General features: G+C 44.8%; 1 protein-coding gene and 1 long non-coding RNA gene across 6 annotated transcripts in view; one reads left to right on the top strand and one right to left on the bottom strand.

Annotated features, from left to right (window-relative positions):
• The window catches only part of LOC114842805 (uncharacterized), a 178,751-nt gene that overhangs the window by 117,869 nt on the left and 47,877 nt on the right, over positions 1-13,005 (top strand). The gene's annotated exons all lie outside the window — the stretch shown is intronic.
• Positions 2,510-7,015, bottom strand: irx1a (iroquois homeobox 1a). 2 transcript variants are annotated; one of them, XM_029128700.3, is made up of 4 exons: positions 6,410-7,015; positions 4,060-5,158; positions 3,724-3,799; positions 2,510-2,858 (listed from the first exon to the last, which is right to left on the bottom strand). In XM_029128700.3, exons 1-4 carry the CDS (start codon positions 6,650-6,652, stop codon positions 2,801-2,803), a joined length of 1,476 nt encoding a protein of 491 aa, XP_028984533.1. In that variant the 5' UTR covers positions 6,653-7,015; the 3' UTR covers positions 2,510-2,800. The 2 variants fall into 2 exon arrangements, with proteins under 2 accessions (XP_028984533.1, XP_028984532.1); XM_029128699.3 differs by having other exon boundaries at positions 2,510-2,876; positions 6,410-7,013.

Here is a 13,005-nt window from a genome sequence, read left to right as displayed (position 1 = left end):
AAACTCCTTCAGCCTTTGAACATGTTTGAGCCTTTTTAAAGCTTGTTAGGAACAGTCATGATCGGCTCTTTCCTCCTGCCTTTTCATGCTTAAATTCATTCTGTTGGTGGACCTGCGATATATTGTGTGCTAGTTATTATTTGAAATACTAATTATCTGATCATTACAACCATTACAAGGTAATTACCATAACGTAAGAATTAGTTATTGTGTCCAAGAATGGTTGCTGTGTTTAAAAGAATGTGATTATATTAGGTATTTACCTCTGTAATCCAAATAAGCCTTATCTATTAGCTCCGTGTTTTCATTTAATTCATTTATCTGCGCTTCTTTTTTTTATTATTATTATTTCATGGTTTTTATTTCCTTTATTCCCCTCCATCGCCCCCCGCCCTCCTGCGTCGTGGCCCAGGGCATGCGGGGAAGAAATGGCTAGAAGTGACAGCCTAATTATCAGCTCCAACTCCGCTCATTACCCATTAGACAATCCACTGTACATCCACTTACTAAATGAATAATTTTGTATATATTATGGAAACACAATATTATGGCCTGCAGCTAACGCCTTTGCGCTAACCTCACACTGTTTCAGTACAAAAGGAATAAATGGGACACCGAAAGGTTATTTAATTTTAGCCCCAAAAGTCAACTCACGAGAGGATGTCGTGTGCAAATGGAGCGCGGGGGGGAGGGGGCGAGGGGAATATGAAATGTACACACCTGCCTTTTTTCCGCCTCAATATTAGAAGCATCATTGTCAACGCACGCGTTGTTTGGAGCATGAGTGAAACTGATAAGGGCCGCACGTGGTTTAATATCGTTCTAATTTCGATCGACGGACGCGTAATGACGCGGTTTGAGCCGCGGTCCATCACCGCACACTGTTATTCTCTACCCCAGGAAGAGAAAAACGAAACAAAAGCGCGTCTGCGCAGCTGATACTCCGCTGGCCTTCGCTCTGCATTGCTGTAAATTCATTCATATTGTTTGTTCGGTTCTGTTGTGCAATATTTTCCCACATTATGATCTCTAGGCCAGGTTGAATTATAAATGCAGAATGGACGCGCTCGGGTCAACGGGAACCTTCACTAACCGTAAATCTGCGGCACCGTCCTCCACTGCGTTACGCACATAAACGTCCGCTTGTGCCACGCAGATGTGGACTAGTCCACGTTTTACTAGCATTAAAAAAAACAACAGACTGTAAGGAGGACTTCACTTGGAGGCTGCGGCAGCTTTTCAGAAAATTATAAAAGTGCCACTGCTAACAGCATCTGGCTGCTCATAACTATTTAAAAAAACAATATCCAAAATAATAATTAAACCTGTAACAAGATCCCCGTATTTAAACACACTTTTACTTCACCTGCTTCTATACATCTAGTAGTTCTAATAGCATAGTACAATGGCGTTCTACATGCTGTAATTAAACTGGGAAGCATCCGTTGCATTATGTGTGATTTATGGCTCTTTGGAGGTTAAAACCTGCCTCAAGCTTTGACAATATATTTCTCGCCTATAGAGGTCGCTGTAATATTGCAAAACAGATGTGCATAAGTCACTCCACAGGTCTGGGCCGCTCTGATCAGCTGCTCACTTCGCATTTTACTGCCGTTTAAACAGCTCGAAGGGAACCTTTCCTCTCGATGTCGGTTATTCCAGGACACGTATTTTAAAACGATAATTTTAACTTTAGGTGTCAGGGTTTTCAAGCAGACAATAGGATGCTGAAGTGTTGGAACAATACCGCTGGGGAATGGGCTCTTGTAAATCCAAAAAGAGAGAGAGGCTTGAAAAAAAAATAATATGCTCTCATAATTTCCCATCACATTTAATTATTGTACTCCTTATTATGTTCCAGCCTCATTAGGCTATTGGGGTGAATCAATATTAGCTTTTGGTCACTGGCTGAGGAAGAGAATCTGCTTTTACAGGCTAATAATCAGTATCAGCCGCAGAACAGACAGGACCCAAAACACTGACCCTGGTCCACAGGGCCGACAGTGTCAGCCTGCTCCTCCCCCTCGAAAAAGAAAATATTAATAATTTATCTTGGAATCGACTTCTCTCTCTGACAGATTAGATTTTAACCATTTGATTTTGTTTGGACTGGGCGTTCCCATATTATTACTTAATGACCTTCCCAGCTGCTCCTGTCCATTTTCTGTCACCAGCAACCATCTGGACACTTATTAGCACCTCAATGCATCCACGCTGCTTTCCTCCCAAAGTTGAATAAAATTAAGCTTAGTTGAAGGCTGCCAATATTTTTCCGCTCCCATTTCCTCTCTTTCTTAAAATTAAATCTTATTAATAATGATCATAATAATGATCATAATAACAATCTAGCCAGGAATAAATATAATCTGAGGATCTCGAATTTTCTCTATAATTTCATTTAGTTTATTAGGCAAAATATACGATCTGGACAAATTCCTTCAACGCTTCCTATTTACAAATTTAAATCACTTGGTATTTACAATAAAGAAAGGACACCAAAAACACAAGATAGAGACAAATAATTATAATTATAATAAAGTAAAAAGCCTACCAAAATGTCCCAGTGTGCCTGGGCAAAGTGTAGAGAGTAACATTATAGGCGCGATTATAGGCTACACAACAACAGAGGAAGTAATCCATCCATCCACAGGATATTACCAAATTACGCCATTTGTTCTGTACCGACTGAATGCTACGCTGCATTATTATTTCTCCTTGTCCTTTTAGGGGAGTGTAAAGTCTTTTTTTTTCAATTTCTTTTCAGTTTTTTTTCCCAAGCACGAAAAAAAAAATGTCTTGATCAAGCCGAGGAGAGAGCAGTTAGGACCCGTTGCGTGGCGTCTTGTGGACTCCTGGCGCTGGAAGGCAGAGAGGATCTGGATGAGGAATAATACAGAGAGGTAGATAAATACCCCCGCCGTGTTTGGACAGCGGGTTTCAATATGCATTTCAAGTGTGTGGCTGAGCCGTTTTGATCTGAAACAGACTGCAGTCTGCCTTCTCAATCCACCGTTTTTGAATAATAATAATAATAATAATAATAATAATATATTATATTATATTATATTATATTATATTATATTATATTATATTATATTATATTATATTATATTATATTATATTATATTATATTATATTTTAAAGAGGGCCTTTTAAATAAATGAAACCGAGGTAAACTTTTGCCCCTTTCGGTAGGAGCGCTCCCCTGGGCTCCGGGTTTCCCATGGGTCTTTAGGGAAAGCACACAGCCCAGGCAGAGCCCGTTTTACTCGGTGACTTGATAAGTAGCCACACTCTCCCCAGAGGGGTGGAATTAAAGGGGGTGTGGGATGGGAGTCAGGACCCCTGACGCCCCCAAAGCAAACTGTGCTTTATGTAGTTTGTTTATTTTATTTTTTAGTGTTGGTTTATATGGAATACAATTAATTTAAAACGTGTAAGACACGCAAATTCAACACGGGAAATGTTCAAACTGTTTTGTGTGATTTATAATTATCTTTATTTGAATTAGATTTCATCCAGTGTGGTTCTGTAGTATTAGTTTTATTTTTTTTTAAAGCGCTATAAACATAAATTCAAAACAATTTTATTTACGAACTTACGTGTTTAATCCTGCAATAATCGTTAAAAACATTCAATATGTGGAGGCGAGTGTCATTTTTATGGCAACACGTTTCCCAAAAAATCAACAAGAGCAAAACTGTTAAAAGAAACGTGTCTCACCTGTCATGGATGGGTCGAAAGGAAGACTTCAGAGTCTGTGTTGGAGGTGAATCAGATCTTACACCGTTTTCATGGTCTATAAAGGGGAGAAGAATAAACATGTCAGCTCTGGCACAGGCGTGCGGACAAATACAGGCCCGTGTGTTGGCTGATATAACCTATATGAGCCGGTCCAGCTGGACATGAATTGTGTGCGTATGTGACCGTTAATGATTTAAGTGTGTAAACCTCTGCTTGTCTGTGTGTGTGAACAGATATGCGGTATTATAATTATAGTGAGTTGAATAAAAAAAACGAGACACCGTCACGTCACGGATCTGTTGGCTCGTCACGCACCTATGTGCTTTGGACTGTGGGTCTCTGGCGGGGCCCTGCTGTCGCTGCTGAGCGCTGCCGCGGCCGCCACCGGCGACACCACCACCGACGTCGGCTGCTGCGGCTGCTGCTGGTGCTGGGCCGCCAAGTGGTGATGGTGGTGGTGCTGGTTTACTCCCAGAAACGACCTCACGTTGAGCAGGGAGTTCTGGCCCAGGAAGGCCCCGTTTGTCCAGTTGTGGAACTTCCCGATCTGGCACGTGTACAGTCCATGGCTCGGAAGGAAGGCGGGGTGGGTCTGGATCTGGTGGTGCGGCGCTGATGGGTGCGTGGGGGCCGCGGGGCCACAGGGGGACGCGGGTTTCTGGGATGAGCTGTCGGGGCTGGTGGCGGTCTCCGCTAAAGACCATATTTTGGGCTTATTGTTGGACGGGAGGGGAAAGCTCCCGGGCCTGTCCGGGGACAACACTCTGGTGGTGTTGCTGTTATTGTTGCCGTCCGAGTTCTCCTTACTCCCCGCGTGCACGGAAATCGCGCTCTTGGCCTTGTCAAAGGCCTCGTGCGCCTGCAGCGCGAAGGCGCGTCGTTTCTCCAAGCTGTCCAGCTCCCCCGCGGCGCCGAGCGCGCCCCTGTGGTCCCTGCCCTCCTCCGTCGACTTATCGTCGTCGTCCTCGTTGCTCTGATCCCCGTCGTTGTCGTCGATCTTGTCTATATCGATGCTCTCCAGGTCGATCTCCTCCTCGTCTTCGTTCTTCTCCGCCTCGTCGCCGCTGCCGAACAAGTTCCCGTCCTCTCCGCCCTCCTTGCTCCTGCTGCCCCAGGTCACCTTGTTCTCCTTCTTCAGCCTCCGCCTGGCGTTGGCGAACCACGTGGAGACCTGCGTGAGCGTCATCTTGGTGATGATGGCCAGCATGATCTTCTCGCCCTTGGTGGGGTACGGGTTCTTCCTGTGCTCGTTGAGCCACGCTTTCAGGGTGCTGGTGCTCTCCCGGGTGGCGTTCTTGGGCCTGGCCGGGTCTCCGTACTGGAACTGGCCGTACGGGTAGAAGGCGGGAGACGTGTGGGCCGCGAAGCTGGCAGGATGGACGCCGGGGCCGTCCTTCAGCTCATACTGGGACCCCTTGAAATAATAAAGACAAAAAAAGAACGAATGTAAATAAGCTGCGACCACGAGAAGCCTTGCAAACTAAGATGCAAAATTATTTTTTAGAGTGAGTGAGTTCCAATGCATTTCCGCCATCATTTGCACTTTAAAGTAGTAAAATCACTTGCGCTAAAAGCAAATAAAGGGCGCTTTTCACAATGAGCCTCTCCACGGCCGGGCCTGCGGCACCTGCACCGCTGCTCGCTGAAAGGGGCTCGTGCCTGTCTGTCCTTCCGTCCAAACACTTTCCAGACGTGTCACTCTGGTATCAGAACAAAATACCAGGAACGTCACGAGGAAAAGGTCCGTTTTGTCACCGTGGACGCGCAGATGGCGCAAAGGGGTGTCAGGTTTCGCGTGTACCTGCAAAACTGCGCACACTGCAGCGCGTCTAAGCACTTTAAAGGCCCGACTTAAGTTTACCCCAACACTCACGCGTAGGCTGCGTGCGCGTTACTTTATAATCCGTTAATAAAAAACGTGCTCCTTTGCGCGTGCAGACCCTTTTTTGGGCGCTTTGGCGCAGTAGACGCTGCCTTTGGGCCAGATGCACACATTAGCCAGCGCATTAACACCCTGCACGTTAATTATTATCGCCTGGTGAGTTTTAAACCAATTGATGGCGAACTAAAACTATCCACGTGGCGTTCAGTGACAGAATAATTGTGTATAACGCCGACAAAACAAAAGCCCTGAAGATCAAAAGTTAAAGTTTAAGCTTTTGATACGTTGCAGACTTAATTTTCTCTGTATCAAAATGATCCGCTCGCAGTCTATATAAAATGTTTCTGGTCATTTCACTGTATAAATGACAATACGCTGATTTATTGAATAAATATTTTCCTCCTGATTGAGACACAGGCCTTATTCTTCTTTACACGTTTTAACGGACTCAAAACTTCCAGCTGATTTTCAAAACGCGTTTCATGGTCTCGTCTGAAACTTTTCAGATTGTCAGCTCGGCCAATCAACCCGCAGGGCTGTAACACAAACGAGCAAATGTAAATTCGCAATCACGAATCGTCAATTAAACGTTAGGACTAAACTACGCTCTCTCCTCGTTAACACGGCATTTTCTGGGCCGTGGTTGCTCTTTCCGCCAGAACGCCGCGCAGAAACGCTCGTTTTTGCATCGCCAGGTCGCTCCCGCACACACACACACGCACGCACACACACACACACACACACACACACACACACGCGCGCACCAACAACATTTCTTCTTACCATTTGTGAGAAAAGAGCAAGGTCCGCGCTGGTGTAGGGTAAGAAAGCGCTGTAGTTGTGTGCGTACGGGTTGGCGTACATGCCCAACACTGATGAAACCGCCGCTGCCGTGGCGGATGGACTTCCTCCGATTTCGCTGCTCCCTGCCCGGGACGACGGCGTAAGGACACCCGGTCTCTCGCTCCCGTACACGGCCTGGGAGGCACTCAAGTACTGCGGGTAGCCTAGCTGCGGGAAAGACATCTCCACCGCCAAAATGTCGCACAGCCCTATCGTCCGACGAACTGTGCGCAAAAACAACCGAGTCAGGAAAAAAAAAGAAGAAAAAAGGGGGGACCCTCAGGAGTAAAGGGAAGGTGTTAAGCCAAAGTCGCAGCTACTACACACATATAGTGGTATGTAGTCAAAACAACCCACTCTTAAATCTCGGCTTCCTGTCTTTTTCTGGCGCAAAGTCCGCTGGATGTGATCTGATCAACAATTGCGCTCCGACTGACGCGCCTGGCCCCGAGGTCTCCAGGCTGATCTCTCAGATACAATTTGAAGTTGATGCTTTGATTGGCATCCCCTACTTGAGCCTGGAAGCTCCTCCTCGTTTGGAGCGATGTGAATAAAGTGAATGTAGAGTGAGCACAGTGGCTGGGGCTGCTCTCTCTCCCTCCCTCTCTCGCCCTCTCCTGCCTCGCTCTCTCTCTCTCCCTCTCTCTCTCTCCCCTCTTTTCTCTCTCTCTCTCCCTCCGTGTTTGGACTTATTGTATGTTAAATGTTCAAGCATTAGAGTCCATTCACCGAAGGCTTTGATTGTTGTATGACAACCTGTCTACACGATTTTACAGCTGTCCGACACAGGGGGAAGTAAACCCGTCAGAAGGAACTTACTTTGAATAGATTAAAATTGTAATTAAAGGGGAAAAAAACTCTACGCAGAGGAAACACTATTTGATATCACAGCTGTTTAACCGCTGATTTAATTTATAATTACTAATTTACGAAAAAAGTCAGTCGGATTATATTTATTATTTGAAGACTTTATTCTGAATCTTCCAAATTTAGCGACTAGTCCAAGCGACACGCCATCACCTTAATTTTGTTATGAGGATTATGCTTGTTAAAGGAAGGTTTTAATACAATTATTTAAATGAATAATTCTTTATTAGAACCAGGTCTAATTTTAAAGATGCATTTATTCAGAAGTTACATCAAGTAATTCACTTGAACCTTTCCACTCACGCTTTTTTTCTAATGTATTTATCTAAGACGTGTCACGAAGCTTTAATCCTCCTCTCTTTTCCTTTTTTCTCAGCTTCTTTTTTTTAACTGCACGCTCGCACGCCTGCGCGCGCGCGCTTGTGGATTTAGACCAGATTGTTGTTGTCCTTTGTAACAACGGAGCCACTTCACGTTCGCCTTGTTTTAAGTGAAGAGGAATGAGGAAAACCTAGAGACAACTCAAACGCCGAGTCTGCAGGGACACGTGTTAGCCGCAGAATGTGCTCCGTGTACTTTTTACAGGAAAACTCAAAGTGAAGACTCTGATGGATCAAATTATGCCACGGCGTTTAAACGATTATATTTTTAAATTATAGGGGCTATTTTTTTATTACTTGAGGTTAATATAAGAAAGGAGATGTTTCACGTCACAAACAAAATCGGATGCTGTAGCTTCTGGTCACCTCATGTTAAACCGTTTATCCCTTTTCCAGCTGAGAAAAAATAAGGATCGAACACGAGCCTCAACTTTCCTTCGCTGTCCACTCCTGACACGGACGCGTCGCTCACGAGAGGAAGGGGCGTTCATGTTTTAACACTTCTATTTTTATTTGATTTGATTCTCACACCACTCACCTCCCGAGTCAAAGGGGGCCATTCTGTAGATCTAGATTTAATGCCTTAACGACTGAATCCCAAGAAGTCAGTAGATTTTGATCTGCACCAGATGGCTGCGAGTGGATATTGCCGAGCGCCGAGGATCTGTTAAAAATATCTGAGGGGCACTGATGGTAATCTGGGTTAACACATCAGAAAGGAGGGAGGAATGGCAATTGTGATAACCTGCTGGAACTGTGTGCGTGGGGCTAAATATGATGGCTGTGGTGAGGTAGTGGGGGCGAGGAAGGAAGAAGGAGACTGCAACTTGCGCTAAATAGAAATAGAACGGAAGAAAAAAGAAATGAGAAAAAAACGTACGGTCGAAAAAATAATAATATTAGTAATAATAATAATAATAATAATAAAAAGGTTTGATTGCCTTGAATTTTATTTTTTTTCCTTTGCTTCGCATAAACCTTAAAATTTGAAATCTAAGCTCTAGTAAACAAAGACACGTGTTGAGGGCAATAAACCATCACTGTTAACTGATTTATTGGGTCTTGTTAAACTCTCATTACCACTGCAAGCTCCTCAGCTTCAACCCGGAAAGACAGCGAGAGAGAGAGAGAGAGAGAGAGAGAGAGAGAGGGGGGGGCGCACGGTGAAACTTTGTTCCGGATCCTCTCGTCGTCCATCGCTTTTTTACGCTTGTAACGCGTTACCCCGAAACAGATGGTCCCTCACCATCTGCATGCGTCGCCGCGCGATGCGCACGCGCGTTCACGCACCCACGTTCACGCACCCACGTGCACACGCACACGTATTCCCAGCGTCACAAGTTGCGGATCTTCGCATACTCTGCTCTCCTGCAAAGTAAGAAACACAATGAAAACGAGAGAGAAGCAAAGCAAAGCAAATCCCCAGGCTTCTCATAGCTGATAGTTTTATCATGTAAATCTACAGGAGGCTCTTCATAAGCTGCTACGCCTTAATGGCCACATTTTAATAAGTCACTCAGGTAGTGGATAAGTACTTCTGTTCAACAGCCTGTGTTGTGCATTTGCAGTGTCCTTCTTCTTCTTCCATCTTTCTTCAACAATTTATTAGTGTTCTCTAGATTTCTCCAAAAGTTAATGGTGTTAAGGTTTATTTTACACATCACTGGGCCTATTGGAAGAGACAGAACTCACTTGTGTCCAAGATGGAAATGAAGCTGTACATTCATACACATACTGTACACACTTCAACAGTGTCAACTATGGCAGAAGATTACGTATTTTGTTTTGCTTTTGTTTTGTCAAGAAGGCTCCGATGTAAACAAACATAACAACATCTGTTGTTGTAGCAAAAACGTGATGCCAACATTTGTCCTTTCCTGCTTTTGTTCAAAATGTTGATAACAAAAGTTGTCCTCTATAGTTGCCTTGTGTATTTTCATAATCGTGAGATTAATGGTGTTCACATTCAAAACATTAGTCAGGAGGTTGGGGATTATAGTGGCTTCATTCAGTCTCGATCGGTTTGATTAAATCTGTACAGGCTCGAAGTCAGACTTCCAGGAACTAGGTCAACACGCGGACCTGAGTGCCTCCAATAGGAGTCAAAGAGAGTGAACCTGCATTACAATAACATCGGTTATGTTGACAGTTGGCTACCACTGCAGAGGTCAAGGGTGTCTTTGTGAACTAATAACAGCGGTGAAAGATACTCCTTTCCTGCCTCTGGGAGTGCCAAAGTTGAGGAAAGGTTAAGAATCCACAGAATGTCCCTTTTGTGCTTTTCTCACAGATTATCAAATTAAGTGTTGAAACCAAAAACCATTTTCACCCCGGAGAGAGAAGATTAGATGGATATCGCTGATATCATTAGACTAGCTAACTGTTGGACCTCCTCCTCTTTAGCGTCGCAGGCAAACATGCACACGCGCCCACGCACGGGTCCCAGCGACCTCCCCGCACCGCGTCACAGCCAGGAACTCTTTAGCTGTGGGTTAGAGTCAGAGGGCCGCTGGTATTACTGTCAGACATCTGATACACAGACAACTGTACTGCACCTATAGCTACGGAAACTAGGAATTTCCTGGATAATAAAAGAGGTCTATTCTGGGCCTAAGGAGGTCAAGATGTTCTCACTCTCTCTTGACGGCTAAACTCCGGGCACGGTGGCGTTTCCCCGTTCCTGTGCGACAAAGGCCTTCTGGGCTGAGGCGTTTGTCAAAGGTGCGTTTGCAGGAGATGGATGTGTAGCACAGGTCTCATGCCGCAAACGTGTTTTATTTCTATTAACCGGTCCTCTAGTTTAAAACTCTGAAATGAAAAACCTAAATAGACTCACTTTTCTTTCTTAGGCCAAAGGTTCACTCAGTTAAGTCGAGCTGGAATATAAACACACTCTCCTTAACACATTTACATGTACATGTTGTCAATACTGTATTTTACCTCATGGGTCTCTTCATTAGGTGCAGCTCTACACACAGCCGACCCACTGCACTTCACGCTGTCAGGGAGCTGCTGAGCCTGTACAGTTTATTGTGTGTTTATTGTTAGGGTCATAGTAGAATAGGTGGTGGAGTTGTACAGGAGGACGTTCTATTGAGAACAACCACTCTTCACTGTTGAGGCAGTATAACCTTCTACATGTAGCATTTATGAGAGTCCTCCCTCAGCACAACTCAGTTTCAACCTCACTTTTCAGCCACAATCCGGTGCCAGTACATATTTTAAAGATCCATTTAACTGAACTAACTTTTGTTTTTCAAGCGTGCGTCGATGGGGGACAGGGGTGAAGTAGTGTGGATGTAGGAGCACAGTATAATGCTGCTGCAGCGTGAACACTAGCGGCAGCAGTGGTGCGAGTACAGAGCGCACGGAGGCTGTAGCTCATCTTGAGCTGATTAAGTAGCTCATCCACGTGATTACCTCTCGCTGTCGCACCGACTCCGACTCGTAGGGGAAACACAGCGCTTCATTACTGTTGACAAGTTTCTTTTAACTCATTCTGGCTTCTAACTGCATACCATACAAAAGACAACAGCCAAGGATCTGACTTTTTCTCCTCCCCAAGGGCATTCTCAGGGGTGGGTAATGAATGGGTGGGCCCAGATTTTGATGTGGTTAGGGGCCAAGGGGAGAGAAATGCGAGAAGGGGTGTTAATTGTTTTGGCTCTTTGCTGGGGAAACATATCAACATTAGATCTAATGGAGGTTAAAGACTCTCATTGCCATAGGGGCTGGAGCTAATGAATAGCTAGCACTAGCCAAGGAGAGAGAGAGCGAGCGAGCGAGAGAGAGAGGGTGTAGCGTTTACTGGCCTTTGCTCAGCGAAGTGCGTTAAGAGGATTAACATTAAAACTCATGGAAGCGTTTTTGTATGAAATGTATAAATGATTTCAACTGGGCCGTCTTCAGTGAGCGCACGTATTCGCGACTGCAGCCAGTGACTTCGAGAGCGACTTCAGCCACGAGATCCCCCACATTTAAAGGAAAGAGGTCGCGCTAATTTACCTTTCTTGGAAATTGTCAGCATGTGATGACAACACTGACCGCCGTAGAGTCTAATTAACAACTTTAGCAATTCTTTAACCAATTTGGTCTTTAACTTTGCGTGAGTAATGAGTAATTAATAATTGAATTTTGGAAAGCAAAGAGGCTCAAGCAACACACTGTGCTTTATATATTCAGCTCTATGCAGTGAACATGAAAAATTTGTTAAAAAAAATGGAGCATGCAGATTTGTGCAGCATCCCTTTATTTATAAACAGACTTAATTGAATTTTAAGCAAAGGGCCGTCTTCGGAAAAAAGCGGTTTGAACACATTGAAGAGTTCTTTTGAAACGGCAGCCTTTGATAGTGGTCTAACGGATAGACTTAAAGATAAAATGATCAACAGACAGCGTGACACATGGAATTCTAATAAGACTGTTTCTTTCTTTCATCAGTCTTCGTGTTGCGCCGCTTTTCGCTTTGGTGTCTCTTTGCGCAAACTATTGATAGCAGTTGGAACCTGCTGTTTTCATGTTGCCGGACACGCTCCCCAGGACGCCTCGGCCTCTCAGTCAACACTAGCATCACCTTGATCACTGATCACACCGGCCCTGTTTGGCTGCGTGGGGATTTCACTTCCTGCAGTGTTTAGCTGCTTATAAACCTACGAGTTCAAAACGCAGCGAAAGATGAAAACCAGCGTCTGACCTTCCAGATGCGGCGCCCGTGTGCTGCTTGCTGACATGAAACACAAATAGCTCATTTATAATTTGTAGTAGGAAGCTTTAATCATAGAAAAAAATACGTATCACACGCTAACTTCCCAGTTGCAGAGTTTCATTTGTGTCACAGGATATTGTTCTCGACATGAGTGAGACAAGTAACTATTTGAATGTGGCTCATTGATGTCATCTGGCTACTGGGCCCACGCTGCAGCCAAGGGTGTGGGGGGGGTCACCGATCAAAACAGCAGCCTGTCAAATTCACTTGTGCCTCACAGTGATGAGGGGAGCACACACTCTTAAAAATACAGGAGGTTAATGTAGCTCTTTGTGCCACAGATTACACGTCCCCGTGTGGCTGAGTAAGACTAAACAACATGGAATCATCATTTCCTGTGTTCAGACAACCATGACACATCTAGAAGTGAGCTGGGAAAAACAAAGATGCAGGTGATGCTGGGGTGCATGACCTTCCGTACCTCTTTGGGTGAACAACGAATGACGTGTCTGTACAACTGAGCTGTGTCCCACACAAAAAGTTATTAGCCACGAGCCTTTAACGTGATTGGGGTTTTTTGAGAA

Source organism: Betta splendens, chromosome 16 (genome assembly GCF_900634795.4).
Source record: "Betta splendens chromosome 16, fBetSpl5.4, whole genome shotgun sequence".
Lineage (NCBI taxonomy): Eukaryota > Metazoa > Chordata > Actinopteri > Anabantiformes > Osphronemidae > Betta > Betta splendens.
This window is presented reverse-complemented; position numbering and strand designations above follow the sequence as displayed.